The following is a 16,283-nucleotide window of genomic DNA, read 5'->3' as shown; positions in this document are numbered from 1 at the left end:
TTACTGATAAAATGCCTATGTCTGATATGGCATCAGTAAGTGTCAGTGTATACTGGGGAGAAACCAATAGCCAAGAGCATAATTTTGTGCATTTTTGGTGTGCATTTGTTGATCAGAAATCTATAGATCTGAGTTAACAACTACATTATCTGTTTCATGCACCAACTTGTTTATGTTTGTCTGTGTGTCTGAAGGAAGGGGGGGAGGGAATCCGCTTCTATTTCAGCAGAAGAACTTTACAAACTAGCACAATTTAAAAATAAATAGGCATAAGTAACATGAGCATCATGTTTTAATTCTCTACAAAAGAAAGCAAAACGTTTTGCATTAACTATTTTCTATTGTTCTCTTTCACACCTAATCATATAGTATATGAAGGTAATGCATAGCTTTCATTATCATTGCTTTTATGGGCAAATTTTCAAAGAGCAGATACCCTATGTTGTTTGCAAATGGACATTTGCATGTGTATGTACCTGCAAAGGCAAATGTATCTTTTGCAGGCACAAACAAATACACATATTTCTGGAATCTGTCATCTCTTGGAGTCTTTAAGATACAGTCTATTACTGTATTTGAGCTACCAGTAAAAGAAACAAACCTTAGATAAACTCACTAAAGCAGCATTGTCATTTCCCCCCACTTTAAGGTAAAAGTTGATTAAAACCTTTAATACATAGAGTTCTTCAGATGGTGGGGCTGAATGGCTCAGTTACTCATTAATGGGGGTTTGGAGCCCATCTCATATAAGTCATAAGTTCGAACTGAGCACAGGCCAATGATGATCAAAAGCCGCTGTCTGAGCTACTGTGTCTCAGCCTGTTTGCCAGTGACGCAGTGTCCACAGCACTAAATAAATAAATATATCACTAATTGGTATACATGAGGACACTGTCAGCAAAGGTATCAAAGGCTGAATGAATCTGGAGAGTGAACTATCCTCTCACCCTCTCCAGATCAGGGATAAGGCAGACTAACAGGGCAGTGTGGTAAAGCTTTCAATGCCACTTTCTCTGCCTCTGTTCTGCAGCTGCTCTGTCCCTTAGCGAATGTAACTGTCTCCAAAGGGACAGTGCTTCCTTGGCTTTACTTTTCATCTCAATAACCACCTGTTACATTTTCTTAACATAAACAAATATAGGGCCAAATCTTGCGGTCCTTATTCAGATTAAATTCCTAGGGAAGTAAAAGAGTTTTGATTGAGTAAAAGCTTCAGGATTTGGCCTACATTTTGTTACACAACATTCTGCATCTGACTAGAGATGACAGTATAGTCTCCTGTTTCCTGGAGATACTCAAGTTTAGAAAATATTATTATAATCATTATTTGTTGTATTAGCTATGGGAGGCAGAAAATCTAGGATTACAGACTGTGCCTTCTTTATAGTGGCTATTGATTTATAACTCTGCCTCCAATAAAGAAAAGAAAAGCAAATAAATGCTTCACAGAAATAATACTTATGCATCAGTTCTTACCCTTGATGACTTCTTAACAGCATTGTCCCATCTCTTCACTCGTACAGTAAACTGCATATTGAGCATTGTCATGATCCCACTAAATGTGCAGTTTATTCTAGGGGTAAGAATTTCAAAGTACTCCTCAAAGTTAGGATTTGCTAGAAATTCTCTCCTGTTCAAAAGTCTCCTTATCCCATTGCCAACTTGCAGAACAGCCATATCCTTGTCAAACATGAAATGAAATGGGAAAGTCTTACAGAAGAGAGAGGCGGAAATCACAAGAGAGGACTGTGGTTTACATGGAGATAAGGAAGGTCTTGTGCTTTTGACTAGTACAGAGTACAACAAATATGGCTGGTTAATAAACTCCGTGCAGTCATTACGAAAGCAGGGGGGCATAAGCATAACTTCCACTTCGGTTTCATACAAAATATGAGCTGCTGCCTTAATAATGCCAGGCAGAATGAGACTAGTTATTTTCTTAGGAAAGAAACAGTACACATTTAAGAAGTCTTGATCTTTTTCCAGGCATAATATGGAGGCTTCCTCAAGTTTGCTCTTTTCGTCTGCTTCTTGGCAATGGCCACTCTGCTTCAGAAAGGTATTGAAACTGTTCAAGAAGTCCTTAAGGGTTCCTCCAACAGCTCCTAAGATGTGTTCATCCTCTTCATAACATATTTTGAATAGCTCTTCACCAAGAGATTCCTTTACAGTTTCAACTGGAACACCTACAAATGTAGACCCACATTTCAGTCAATCACTTTGAGTTTCAATCCTTTTTCCCCACCCAGCACGAACTCATACCCTTCTAGCACTACACTTCCCCATCCCAGCACAGCCGTCAAAAGAGACTCTGGGTTAGAATTAACTTAGTTAAGTCATAATATCCAGTGACTGGGAAACACAGAGTCTGGGTAGAGCTTGCACCTTAACCTCTTGTTTTCTCCTTATATAATCTCCCTTACCAAATACAAGTTTTGTCTCAGCTAAACATCTTCTGCCCAGTAGTGCTGAACTGGGCTCCTCAAAACTTTGCCAGTGTCATTCCTAACCAGTTAGTAGGTCTTGCTATTGAAGGACACAAGACTCCACCTTCCCTCCAGAGATGCAGAAAGAGCCACTCTTGGCTTCAGGAATTAAAACATATTTTGGCACAGCACTTACCTCTAGGTCAATAAGCTAGTCCTATATACAGCACAGCTAAAAACAAGACAGGGACTGTTCTGGTTAGAAAAGAGATGACTAAAGGGGATATGATAGAGGTCTATAAAATCATGAATGGTGTGGAGAAAGTGAATATGGGAATGTTATTTACCCCTTAACATAACACAAGAACCAGGGGTCCCCGATGAAATTAATAGGCTGGCAAATATACAGAAGTACTTCTTCACACAACCCATAGCCAACCTGTGGAACTCATTGCCAAAGAATGTTGTGAAGGCCAAAAGTATAACTGGGTAAAAAAAAGAATTAGATAAGTTCATGGTGGATTGGTCCACCAATGGCTATTAGTCAAGATTACCAGAGAAGCAACCCAATGCTCTCTGAGTGTCCCTATATACCTGTGACGGCTAGAAGCTGGGACTGGTGACAGGGGATATAGATCACTTGATTAAATTACCCTGTTCTGTTCACTCCCTCTGAAGCATCTGGCACTGGCCTCTGTCGAAAGACAGGATACTGGGCTAGATGGACCATTAGTCTGACCCAGTATAGCCATTCTTATGAATTTCATGTTTTAGATCAAACTTGATCTGTTCTCCCCAGACTGCAGTAGGCTGCTAGTTATTTAGAGGGTAGTACAGGTTCAAACAAATCTGGATTTCAATTTCAATTGAAAATGTTTGACCAGCAATATCTGTAATCCACTGGTGAGTATGTGTAACATGTCCCACTCTATATGAGTCTGTTACAGCCCTACATAAAGCACTTTGGCTCTTTATCTCAAGTTGTGCAATTCATGCTTTTAGTTCTTTTAGCATTTAGTCCCCAGTTCAATCCCAGGTGTGTACAACCAAGATTAGTGATTACTTAATATTATTTAATGGTGTCATATTACCTGCTGCATTTGCATGATCAGTGATTATTTTTTCAAAATCTTCTCTCTCCTCGTATTTCCTGAAAAGACCATAAAAATGTAAATTTAAAAAAAAAATCTGCAAAATCAACAATAAAACTTAATGAAGATCACAGTGCAATGAAAAAAATACTAGGAAAGTAACATAAAATATTTTCCCCATGCATGCTGTGTAAAGATTGGCTCTGTTGATCAACATGCAAATTTTCATTTCATCACAAATGGGCCTTGGTACAATATTGCATTGCCCTGTAAACTTGTGATACATTCATGTTTTAAGTGGTCTGATCTTGAATTAAATGGTAAGAAATATAGGTCAAATGCTATGGACCTTAATTGACTGAAATTCTCATTGACTTCAGCATTTGTACCTATGGTGACATTTTCTACTTACCTGTACTTGTATTCTATACTCTATAATATAATCAGGCATTTATTGAAATTATGCATTTCTCTGAATTAATTTACATTAAAAATGCATGTCAGAAAATATTTCTATTTTACTGATAAATATCAGGGGTAACTCCATTGATTTCAAAATTAGTTAGTTCAGTGGAGTTGCTCCAGATTTGCACAAGACAAGAATTAGACCTACTGAATTCTTTTGAGGTAATCAGCATTCACTGACAAACTTTGAGCTAAACTAAGGATTATCCTTACCTTAATTTAACCAATACATTTTGAACACATTGTACATATACTGTTCCCTACATTCTGAATCTGAAATACCTGGAAATATATATATCACCATAGTACTGGAAATGTCTACATTCTTCATTATCATCCGGATTTTCAATAGCTTATTTTTTTTCTCTTTCAGACTAACATTCTAAAAGGAATATAAAATTAAAGATCAAGAAAAAAATAATCCCCATTGATGAACCGTTCAGGAAGCAGCAATTAACATATACTATCCAATTGGTTAATTTTGGATTAGTCAGTGTTTGTAAAGTACTTTTAAAATGTAAAATATTATTTATATGCTACATAGGAATTGTATATTGTTGTAGTTAGTAGCAACATTTTCCCCTAATTCAGTATTGTTTTCTCCTGCAGATATAAACAATAAACACTTAAGCCAACATTTTCAAAAATATCCACTAATTCAAGAGGCCTTGCTTTTTGAATAGCCAACTTGAGACACCTTGAGGGGCCTTATCTTTTAGAGATGCTGAGCACAGTTAGCTCCCATTGACTTTGACTGAGGGTATGTCTACACTGCAGTTAAACACCTGCAGATGACTCGTGTCAGCTGACTTGGGCTAGGGGCTGTTTAATTGCAGCATAGGCATTTAGGTTCACGCTAGAGCCCAGATTCTGGTACCCTCTTGCTCTAGCCATAACCCAAACAAACATCTACACTGCATATATCTGTTGCAGCCTCTGCTAGCTGGGCTCCTATAAACACTCCTGCCTACCCTACCCAAGGGGTGGTCCCTGCACCAATGTTGTTGAATTATCCCTTTAGTTATTTAAGTCAGACAACACCTCTGTAAGTATTTTTAAATAAACTGTTGCACAGAGAAATTAAATGACATGAACAAGACCACACATCAAATCAGTGGTGGAACTGAAAATAGATCTCAGGAATCCTGATTCACCTTCACTAACTACTCCTTTCCACTCTCCTTTACCAAGTGTCATTTACACGAACACATTAAACATACCTGCTTTCTTTTATTTTGTTCTTTGCTAATGTTCTCTGAAGTGCAAGATGTAACCTTTCAAACTGGAAATGAAAAGTGATAAGTTAATTAAAATGTCAGTTGCTTAAAATTGTAGCTGAGGCCTGTCCTGACATGAGCAATTAACACTTAGCAGGAGGTTTCATTTCTTGGAAGACAGAATGGGAAGTAAGCATAGAATGTCTGAGTCAGCTAAGACAAGAGGGAGAACACTCAGAGAATCATTCACAGGAATGTAGGTAAGGAATAGGTAGCGCATGTACAATTCAGGGACAGAGCATGCTACACTGGGAATTTTTCCTGCAGAGTAATCAAGCCAATTCAAAAACGTGTGATGTAAGGTATATTAATTTGAGTGAGATGTGTAAATGTATGTAAAGGGAGAGAGTTTCTGTATAACTTTGGAGCTGTGATTTACCCTGCATTCACCCCACCACCGCACCCCCGGGTTTGAGTTGGATCAACTCAGCATAGTGTTGCTGTATGCCAAATAAAGGAACCTCAGTGACAAACTCTGGAGTTGAACTGAGTTTTCTGAATCCCAGAGAACTGGATGAAGTGTTCTGGATAAGCCGAGTAGAAAAGGTCTCAGAGGAATCCCAACCAAAAAATGCAATAAAAAGAATTATATTATTATAAAAAGGCTTTATTTGCTTTTTAAGAATTAATATTCCCTTTCAAAGAGTGAAAGTCATTAGAAAAGCATAAAATATCAATTTTTAGAGATTAGTTTATTTTGGTATCTTCAGTTCCAGTAACACTGTAATCAAGTAATCTGTGTCAATGTGCCACTATGGTGGTGTATTCTAAATACTGTGATGTGGCTTTACTTCCATGTTGCTAGATGCTGATAACGAAAACACTGTTTCTAAAATGTAGCTTTTGACATAATCAGCTCTACTTTCTATTGCCATAAATTAAAAATGAAAAAGACTAAACACCATAGCTCAAAACTGCCCTACGAAATGTGGCTGTAAGGATAAGAAAAATAATCAGAGAATCATAGAAGATAAGGGTTGGAAAAGACCTCAGGAGATCACCTAGTCCAATCCCCTGCTCAAAGCAGGACCAACCCCAACTAAATCATCCCAGCCAGGGCTTTGTCAAGCTGGGCCTTAAAAATCTCGAAGGATGGAGATTCCACCACCTCCCTAGGTAACCCATTCCAGTGTTTTACCACCCTCCTAGTGAAATAGTTTTTCCTAATTTCCAACCTAGATCCCCCTCACTGCAACTTGAGACCATTGCTCCTTGTTCTGTCATCTGCCATCATTGAGAACAGCCTAGCTCCATCATCTTTGGAACCCCCCTTCAGGTAGTTGAAGGCTGCTATCAACCCCCCCCCCCACTCTTCTCCTCTGCAGACTAAATAAGCCCAGTTCCCTCAGCCTCTCCTCATAAGTCATGTGCCTCAGCCTCCTAATCATTTTCATTGCCCTCCGCTGGACTCTCTCCAATTTGTCCACATCCTTTCTATAGTGGGGGGCCCAAAATTGAACACCATACTCCAGATGTGGCCTCACCAGTGTTGAATAGAGGGGAATAATCACTTCCCTCGATCTGCTGGCAATGTTCCTACTAATGCCATGTTTTCATATTGCAGTTAACTTTTTCCTAAAAAACTAATTATATTTCTTGTACATCCCACATTGAAGGACAACAGATAGTGCTTCTCTTAAGCAATAACGTTTCTATGGGCTTTAAGTGCTGCAATTTTTTTCCTGGCAATTTTAGGAAGTCACGTTAAAGGGGTCAAGATGAAAAGTCATAAAATATAGTTTCCAAAATAACCACCAACCAGTGCCTCAAATAACCTCTACAACCATTTTTGTGATGATAAAATACCTGAGAAAAGAGAACAGTTTTGAATATAGGAATTCCCATAACCCCAGCGTGACTCTGCCCATTCTAAAAAAGGCATCCTAAGGGTGAAATTCTGGTTATTTAAAGAGCCAGGTAAAAAGACTTGGTGAGAATGGCCAACTAGGGTGTCTGAAGGATATAATCCAACCCCGCTCCAGCCCACACTTGCACATCCACTCTGCAGTTCCTACTCCAGCCTCCGGTCTGGAACACAGGCCACAGCTCTCTGCACACACCTAATATATGGCTCCAGACCAGTGAATCTGCCCTGTGACTGGATCTATTGACCATGCCCCAGCACCACTCAAAACCCACACCTCCATGGTCCAGCACAGAAAACCACCAGGGAGCATGCTATCCTCTCATTTCAGGGTCCCTGTGTGCAGATTCTCTTTGGTCTGGCCTGTCCATATCCAGTGGAAATGTATCAGTTCCACTGTAATTTCCACTTTGTATGCTTCCAGAAGACAGGCCAGGACGGAAGGATACTCTGCTGGAAAAACAAATATCATAAGAAAGGCAAATAGTTTGGTTTTCAAATAAACCCAAAGAAACCTCATTTAAACAAGACGTAATTCACATGAGCATATCAACAGGAACAGATTGTGGAGGGCAATCCAACTCTTCACTCAACTCCAAGTACTGTACTCTATCATTAAAAAAAAAAAAAATCCAAACAAGCAAGGAAACAAAAAACCCACATGCATTCTCTTTTATCTTGAGCCTAAAGAAAAGTTATTTTGGGCCATACTGTGCTCTTGATTCCTACGCATAAGTCTCATCGACGTCAATGGAAGTGACACGCTTTGATCAGGGACACAATCTGGCATTTTGTTTTGAAGTTTTCATATTGAAAAAAGGGTGACATAAGTCACTGTTAGGCAAGGAAGCACAAGGTAATCTAGTAAGAAATAAGCTTTTAAACAAACTTAAATCCATCTAGAAAGGAGGATGATTGGGAAAACAGGCCCTGATCCTGCAGCTGATAGGATGAAAACAGACTGCTGTGCCTGCACAGAGCTCCACTGATTTCAACTACTGTTGACTCCTGTTGTAGTAACCTTGGGCCAGGTCCTCTGCTAGTGCACATGGTCACAGCATTAGTGGAGCTGCGCCCTTTTCACCCAACGAGGATCTGGACTATGGTCTTTCTATATAGAAGAGCTGTGTACACTTACACCATTCTCCAAAAAACAAAAAATCTATTTTGTTAGAGAGAGAGAGCGAGAGAGAGAGCAAGAGAGAGAGAATTAGCAGCAGCAAATTAAAAATAAAATTAGCCAAGCAAAATATGCTTCAGTCACAGACAATGTGTTAACAAATGACTGTGGTGGGACCACTGCGAGAAGGCACTGTGGCCAATACATTTGCCTGCAGAATTTAATTTCCTCTGAATTTATTTTAAGTGATAGATGTCTTTCATGTTACTGCACCAGGCAGAAAGTAAAAGAAGAGAGTCTATTAAAAATTGATAGGCTGAGTATAAGAACTGGAAGAGCTGTGAAAACAGACATGCAAATAGAATGAACAACATTCCATCGCTTGCTGCAATGTGTGCTGAATGTCACCAGCCAAGCTAACATAGACACTCAGAACATTAACAATTGAAAATTTATTTCCCCCTATTAAGACTTCATGAGAACCAACTTAACCACTGATCACCAACTCCCCATCCACTAGAAGGTCCCAGCATGCACTATACACATGACATCACACCTGTCATGGAACTCAGCCTAAGCCAGACAATTGGACTATGTTTACACTGCAGCTGGGAGTGTGTCTCCCAGCCTGAGTAGACAGACATGCGCTAGCTCTCCTCGAGCTAGCATGCTAAAAATAGCAGTGTGGATGCTGTGGCATGGGTGGTGGCTCAGGATAGCCACTTGAGTCCACGCCCATCCAACCCCCTGGGTCCAATCTTGGGTGACTAGCCCAAGCTGCTACCTATGCTGCAACACCCACGCAAGCTAGCACAAGTCTGTCTATATGGACTGGCAGTCTCCCTCTCATCTGCAGTGCACATATTGCCTTGCAGGTCAAGCAGATGCTTTCTAAAATCTGTTTGGTGCAGGTTCACATAGCTCCTTTCATTGAGTCAAACCCTCAGGACTTAATCCAGTTCTCACTACTATTGAAATCAATGGAGTTTGCCTGTGCATGGACCTCACTATTTGGGCAATGTTTAATTATTTATTTTTAGTATTTAAAACAACTGCTATCAATACTTTTTGAAACCGATATTGTGGCACCTGACTGCTCAGCTAGTTTGAGCAGGGCATGTATATCCTCTATTTCTTTTTGCACTAGGCCTTAAGTTGCACCTGAGAAAATATGTCTTTACTATTTCTGCATGTCACTATTATTTGTATTATTAATTTAGCACAAAAAGAAAAGGAGTACTTGTGGCACCTTAGAGACTAACCTATTTATTTGAGCATAAGCTTTCGTGAGCTACAGCTCACTTCATCGGATGCATAAAGTGGAAAATACAGTGAGGAGATTTATATACACACAGACCATGAAAAAATTGGTGTTTATCATACACATTGTAAGGAGAGTGATCACTTAAGTTGAGCTATTACCAGCAGGAGAGTGGGGTGGGGGGAGAGAAAACCTTTTGAAGTGATAATCAAGGTGGGCCATTTCCAGCACATTTCCAGGAGTTAACAAGAACGCCTGAGGAACAGTGGGGGTAGGGGGGAGGAGGAGGAATAAACAAGATTATCACTTCAAAAGGTTTTCTCTCCCCCCACCCCATTCTCCTGCTGGTAATAGCTCATCTTAAGTGATCACTCTCCTTACAATGTGTATGATAAACACCCATTTTTTCATGGTCTGTGTGTATATAAATCTCCTCACTGTATTTTCCACTTTATGCATCCGATGAAGTGAGCTGTAGCTCACGAAAGCTTATGCTCAAATAAATTGGTTAGTCTCTAAGGTGCCACAAGTACTCCTTTTCTTTTTGCGAATACAGACTAACACGGCTGCTACTCTGAAACCTGTCATTAATTTAGCACAGACATTTGGGGGGAGGGATAGCTCAGTGGTTTGAGCACTGGCCTGCTAAACCTAGGGTTGTGAGTTCAATCCTTGAGTGGGCCATTTAGGGATCTGGGGCAAAAATTGGGGATTGGTCCTGCTTCAAGCAGGGGGTTGGACTAGATGACCCCCTGAGGTCCCTTCCAACCCTAACCCTCTATGATTCTATGTTCAGTGCAATACAGTAAGAAATGCTTCAAGTAGTTTGGAAGCTAGCTGCTGTAACCCTTAATGAGGCGAGTAGGCCCACTGGTTTCAATACTGCACGTAGGCATCCTGTTGACTTCAGAAGGACTACTTATATGAATAAGCATTACAGGTTTGGGCCCTAAATCAAACACAGACAATACAGTTTAAACAAGCAATATGCCAGAAGGGCCTTCAGTATGGAAATAGCTATTTTGCATTTTTATTAAAAGGATTTATTTACCTATCTGTAGTGGATTATGTGTAATGATTTGCAGAAGAAACATATTTTTAAGGAGTGATTTAAATGAAGTGATGGAGGATGATTAATGTAAAAGGCGAAGGGAGGCCTTTGAAGAGTACCGGGCAGCATGGAAGAAGGGATGAAGCGAAAGAGGCACAATGATTCAAAATGGATTTTGGCACAATTACATCCAGCAGCAGTGGGAGAATGAAGAAATGAGAGCAGAGATGTAGGCAAGGACAGAGCTAGGCAAGGCCCTGAAGGAAGAACAAGGAGCTTGAACTTGATTCAAAGACTTACATATACTTTAATGCTTATTTAAAATGCATTCTTTGAACGTTTATCCGTAATGCTCTAATAAAATACTATTATCAGTACCCTGTAATCATTTACCTCAGGAAAGAGCAGTTTGCAGATGCTTTCAGCTAACGTGTGCAGATACACCCGGCTTCTACTGGTTTTCCTTTGTGGAAGGTTCCTGTGAGCGTCTTTTTCACTGACTTCTTTGCAGATTGGCAAAGCTGCTCTAGAACTATTTGGCACTTCTCCACATTCCTCCTCATGTTCATCAGATATATGACTTTGGGTCAGTAAGGAGAAAGGACATTCCCCGGTGATCTTCAGGTCTTTCAGTTTGGTACAGAACATACTGTACAAAGTCTCTCTGTCTATTGAGATTAAGAGTGCTTTGCTTTGTGTTTAATTCTCTTCTGCTGACTAACAGTAGAAGCCAGAACAGTAGATGAACGCAATTGCTGTGGAAGATTATTTGTCGTTATAAATCACTGCAGGAACAGATGTAGCTTTATAACCCTACAAAACAAGAGGAAAGAAAAAAAGAGAATCAAAACATGAAAGACTGATAGTGTACACTAATTTAGTTTGCCTTATGGCTATGGGAATGTCAAGTTATGGTAAGGTCAGTCTTACCATAACCCAGAGGCTCTCACCCAAGAAAGAACTTAAGTACATGCCTAACTTTAAGCCCATGAATAATTTCATTGACTTCAACTACTGATGTACTTTATGTGCATGTTGGATTGGGGCCCTGGTAGCTATACAGAAATATATTTTATCTGAACTGTAACTGTGATCATGTTGAAGGAATAGGTCTCTGTTGAAAAACAAACAAAGACACACTGACAACAGTCAGAAAACATGTTTCATTCCTGTTCAAAAAAACTACCTGAAGTGGAACAATGGGATTTGTTTTTACTAACATGGGAATTTAAGCCTCAGTGCTCTTACTACTCACAGCATCACATTCATATGCGGTGCAAGTATGACAGAGTTGGATGTACTTCTGGAATGTAAGACCTGGATGCCAAGATCCAGCCCCTCAGCTCAGGGCTGTTGTCCTGGCCATGCAGGTAGAAAGGCAAGCTGCAGTGGATGTGGTTTAATTAGGCTGCAACTGTTTTCACTTAACACATCTGGGAATATGCAGCAATACATTGTACGTTGCTGGTCATCTTTCTTTCCTTAATCATTTGAGAGGGCTGCCACCAGCTCTCCCCATTTCCAGTCTGGTCCAAGCCTCTTGCTGCGACCCCACAGTCCTCCCCTCATATGAGGATTAAAGGGGGATAGGAAAAGGGTGGATTTGTCTCCCATGGAACCAGATTTTAGAAGCCCCAACCCTCCTTTTCCCAGCTTCCTTAAAACTACTTCCAACTCCTGTTTATCACTCAATTATATCCCCTTTGTAACAAGTATATGCCGTACCTGTTACCTCCTAAATTGCAATATCTTGACTTAACCTCCAGACTGGGGGCAGGGTCAGACAATTATGGAATGGGATAGACAAAATTCAAAAAGTTCAAGCTTTATAAACCATTAAAACACAAATTTTCAACATCACATGTCGAAATATAGAAAGTAAATATCCAGAAATCAACAAATCATGCCAGTTTTAACTATTCATTTTAGTCCATTTATAATAAGTCTCATTCAAAAGTCTAAATCACAGGATTTTGACTCTAAAAAGTTCTCAAGCAGCATTCATCTTTCTTTGCCTATCTGTAAACTCTGATTATCATCTATGGAAATATTTTTTCAACCAATTCTATATGTATGGAGAAATCAACATTTACCGACATTTATCCAAAAAAATCTAATCCTTCCAAGCTTGATAATAATGTATGTGCTACGTTGTCAAAAAATGTTTTTTAGGTCTTTGATTATCCTTAAGCACATGCTTCAGTGCTTTGCTGATTCGGGGCCTTACTTTTTAAGAATAATGTTGAATCAGTTTAATATCAATACTGAAGCACTTTATATAAACACTGTATGAAATACACTAGGGTTTAAGAAAATTTTCTTTTTGAAAAGATCTTTTGGAAAACAATGTAGCATTGAAAAACAGTGACCCTTGGAAAGTGGCTCCTGATGAATGAAATTCTTCATTTATACACACTGCCTCTGATCAGAAATGAACTGTATGAAAATTTCAAATTCTCAGCTTTTGAAGATTGAAGGGTTGTGTTAATCCCAGTAGCATTTGAACCTATGGCTCCAGTAAGTCTATTCCAAACATGAGGTTGATCTTCTTTCAACTGAAGTCTATATCAAACCCTCATAGATTTTCAAGTGAGAAGAATTAGAGCCTTAATTACTCCAATAATATTAATAAAAATATTATTACTGTACTAATATTTAAATTTCAAAACAGTTTAAGAAAAGGCTGAAGCTTACTCCTAACAAAGGTATTCCTAAGAACTGATTTGTTATTTCTATCGCTAAGTACATTATCTTTTTTACAAAAAGAAACTGGATGGCCCTTTGGTACACTATATCCCCATTTAAAACCACAATGCACTGAATTAGCCTAACAAAGTAGGGCCAAACCATGAACCTCTACATTGCCTTACACAGAATCAAACCTTTAATGAAAACAAAGTAGGAAACATAGTTCTACAATGTCTTGGCAGACTCATGTACAGTAACATGCCAGCATCCATACACCACCACCTTATAAAAATCACAGAGAGAAATTATAGGAGGACATCATCACATGCATCTTTTACACTCCCAAAACACAAACAAAACAAACCCCTGAATTCTGACTTCTGCTGGAGAAAATATGGGCAAGTGAGATATCAGGCACTCCTGAAACTGTTAGAAGACAAATTCTAGTCATATGAACACGAAAAGTTACATTATGTATTTGGCACTCAGTTTGGTAGAAGTAAGAAAATGAAGTTTGTTATGTTATGGAAGACACTTCCCTAATTCAAACAATATAGAGATATAGGTATTTAATATACTGACAGTAGCAAGACAATGCATTATCATGCTACTGTTTACTGGGGAAATATCGTCAGTTATAATGGGCCTTAAAAAAGTATGAGAAATATGGGACATGGAGTACATCACAGCCTGAATCAGACAGTCCCAATACTTGTTTGAAGAATGATGGTTGCTCACAATACTTGAACACACCCACTGACAACAAATAATAATTTAAAGAGATATGAGGAAACCTGGAAAGTTTCTAGCCCTGTCCTTCCTGCCCAAATCTTGCTCTTACAGAGTGCATCCCAGGACAACGTCTAGTGTTAATTCATGTTCTCCCTCTATCTCATATTAACTGTCATTATATTTACCTTTGGAAGCAAGTTTAAAATAAAAAAACTCACAGCTCCCAGGATCAAACAACAAACAGTAAATGTGTTGATCATTTGACTCTGTCCAAAATTATACCATGCTATGCAGAGGAAAACACTGATGAAATTATACAGGATATTTACTGCACTGCTCAAAATCTTTTGTTTTTAATACTTTTCAGTATACTTCCATCTATACTTGCCTGTATACCAGGTGACGTGCCTTCCTCTATGCTCACTTGTATTATTTACCTGTGAATTCTTTACTCTAGTAATAAATGTCCATGAAAAATAAATGTTAAGTACAGTGCAATGGATCAACCATACCTTTCAAAAACAGGTTAATATTAAAATTTCCATGAAGAGCAGATGCATGACTACTTGTTAACTAGCATTTAACAAGCACTATTTAATAATCTTATTTCATGCAAATAGGACAAAAATCATAAGCAAACTAGTCTGTAAACCAAAAGATTGATTTTATAATTATGTGGAGTACAGACATATAGTGAAATATGGGGATTTATGGCATCTCTTATCCTCAGTGATTTGAAATTAAGTGAGAGTACTTTGTCTAGTCCCAAGCATCTTAATCAAGTTTCTGTTAAAATACACACAGAGAAGATCCCCCAAACCCACAACAAAAAACATGTTCATCTTTTAAGAACTTTAAAGTATTTGTTTAGTCTCATTTAATCTCATTAAATCTCATATGTATAAAAAAATTAATTGTATTTCTTCATCTGCTTCATCTGCTTTGTTGGTAAGTTACCTTATGAAGCAGATGCAGACTTCACATATCAGGGAAACATTCATTTGTTTTGGGTTGGTGACTGCTTTCAAGCACACAGCAGCTCAACAATTGGAGGATATATTCACATCTGCATACAGTATTCTCAGTGTCAGTAAGAGTGGTTTCAGGTGGACAAGTGCCAGTTGCTGTGTTAGGTACTGCAGATCTTGGAGAAGAGTGTGACCCATGTGATCCCAAACGTGCCCATCTCCTCAATGAGATATTTGTTAAACCTTTTTGTGTCTTTTCAGTATGAGATTAACTCTCCCATTGAGGTGTTCGATGACACCACACCTTGCCTCCTGCCAATAATCTGGACCTAATTTTAGCAGAGCAAACACATCAGCCAACCTGCCTTGAGGCAATTGCATTAGTACCTAGAAATCATGAAAAACAATATAAAAATTTAAAAATAGGCCGATAAAATACACTTCATAAACATCAGATCCTCATCTGGTATTAACCAGGGTAGCTCACTGATCCCAAAGGAGCTACACCGGTTTACACCAGCTAAGAATCTGGCCCAGAAACTTCTTCATACTCACACTATAGAATGGATATCCAATTTAACACTGGCAACACTACATAACCCTATTTTTATATGTCTATAACATACAAAAGAAAACAATATTAAAAGATTGCACAATTTAGCACTCAAAAGCTAGGAAATGCCACAATCAAGTTTGCTTGTGCAGAACTTGGAGAGAGTTGAGAATCTATCCTTGAGTGTCCTCATTCCTTGCACAGAACTCTCATTAGCATCAAGAAGAGTTTGGCATACAGGCATTTTATGGGTACATATAACATAATCATGATTCCAAGATGAAGGGCAGAATACAGCCTTTAAAAAGCATAACATCTATTCTATATCATGTGTAGTACACAGAGGTTTAGATTCTGGCCAGCGTCCACACTGGCACCATACTCCACAAGGACTGGGACTGTATTATTAAATGTAAAGAAAAGTGATGAATCCGCTAAGCAGAAAAATGCTATCTGCCTCCTGGCTGCCCTGTGACCCTCCAGGATGGACACATAGATGCAGGCCCCCTGTCTTGACCAATATGGGGAGGGACAGAAACTCTATAAAAGACTCTGACCCAAGAACTTGCTGCATGATGAGCCAATAGCAAAATAAAGATGCTGACTACAGGGAAGAAGTTGCTGAGGAACCACATGGCAAGCAGGGAACAGGCTGCAGCAGAAGCTGGACAACCAAATGCAGAGCAGACTGTGATGGGCAGACTCTGCTACCAGATTCAGGGTTCTGCAGAACCTGCAGGGAAACAGCAGAGACTAGGTATGGGACCTGCAGCCAGATGACTGAGCA

General features: G+C 39.1%; 1 protein-coding gene across 4 annotated transcripts in view; it reads right to left on the bottom strand.

Annotated features, from left to right (window-relative positions):
• GUCY1A1 (guanylate cyclase 1 soluble subunit alpha 1) overlaps positions 1-16,283 on the bottom strand; it is a 44,918-nt gene that overhangs the window by 9,322 nt on the left and 19,313 nt on the right. For all 4 annotated transcript variants that reach the window (XM_073341434.1, XM_073341435.1, XM_073341433.2 and 1 more), the window contains 4 exons: positions 10,949-11,368; positions 5,203-5,264; positions 3,518-3,576; positions 1,477-2,186 (listed from right to left, as the gene is read on the bottom strand). In XM_073341434.1, coding sequence (XP_073197535.1) covers positions 1,477-2,186; positions 3,518-3,576; positions 5,203-5,264; positions 10,949-11,203 — 1,086 coding nt within the window. In that variant the 5' untranslated portion in view covers positions 11,204-11,368. The remainder of the gene's footprint in view (positions 1-1,476; positions 2,187-3,517; positions 3,577-5,202; positions 5,265-10,948; positions 11,369-16,283) is intronic.

The sequence above is a fragment of the Lepidochelys kempii genome, chromosome 4, assembly GCF_965140285.1.
Source record: "Lepidochelys kempii isolate rLepKem1 chromosome 4, rLepKem1.hap1, whole genome shotgun sequence".
NCBI classification, from domain to species: domain Eukaryota; kingdom Metazoa; phylum Chordata; order Testudines; family Cheloniidae; genus Lepidochelys; species Lepidochelys kempii.
This window is presented reverse-complemented; position numbering and strand designations above follow the sequence as displayed.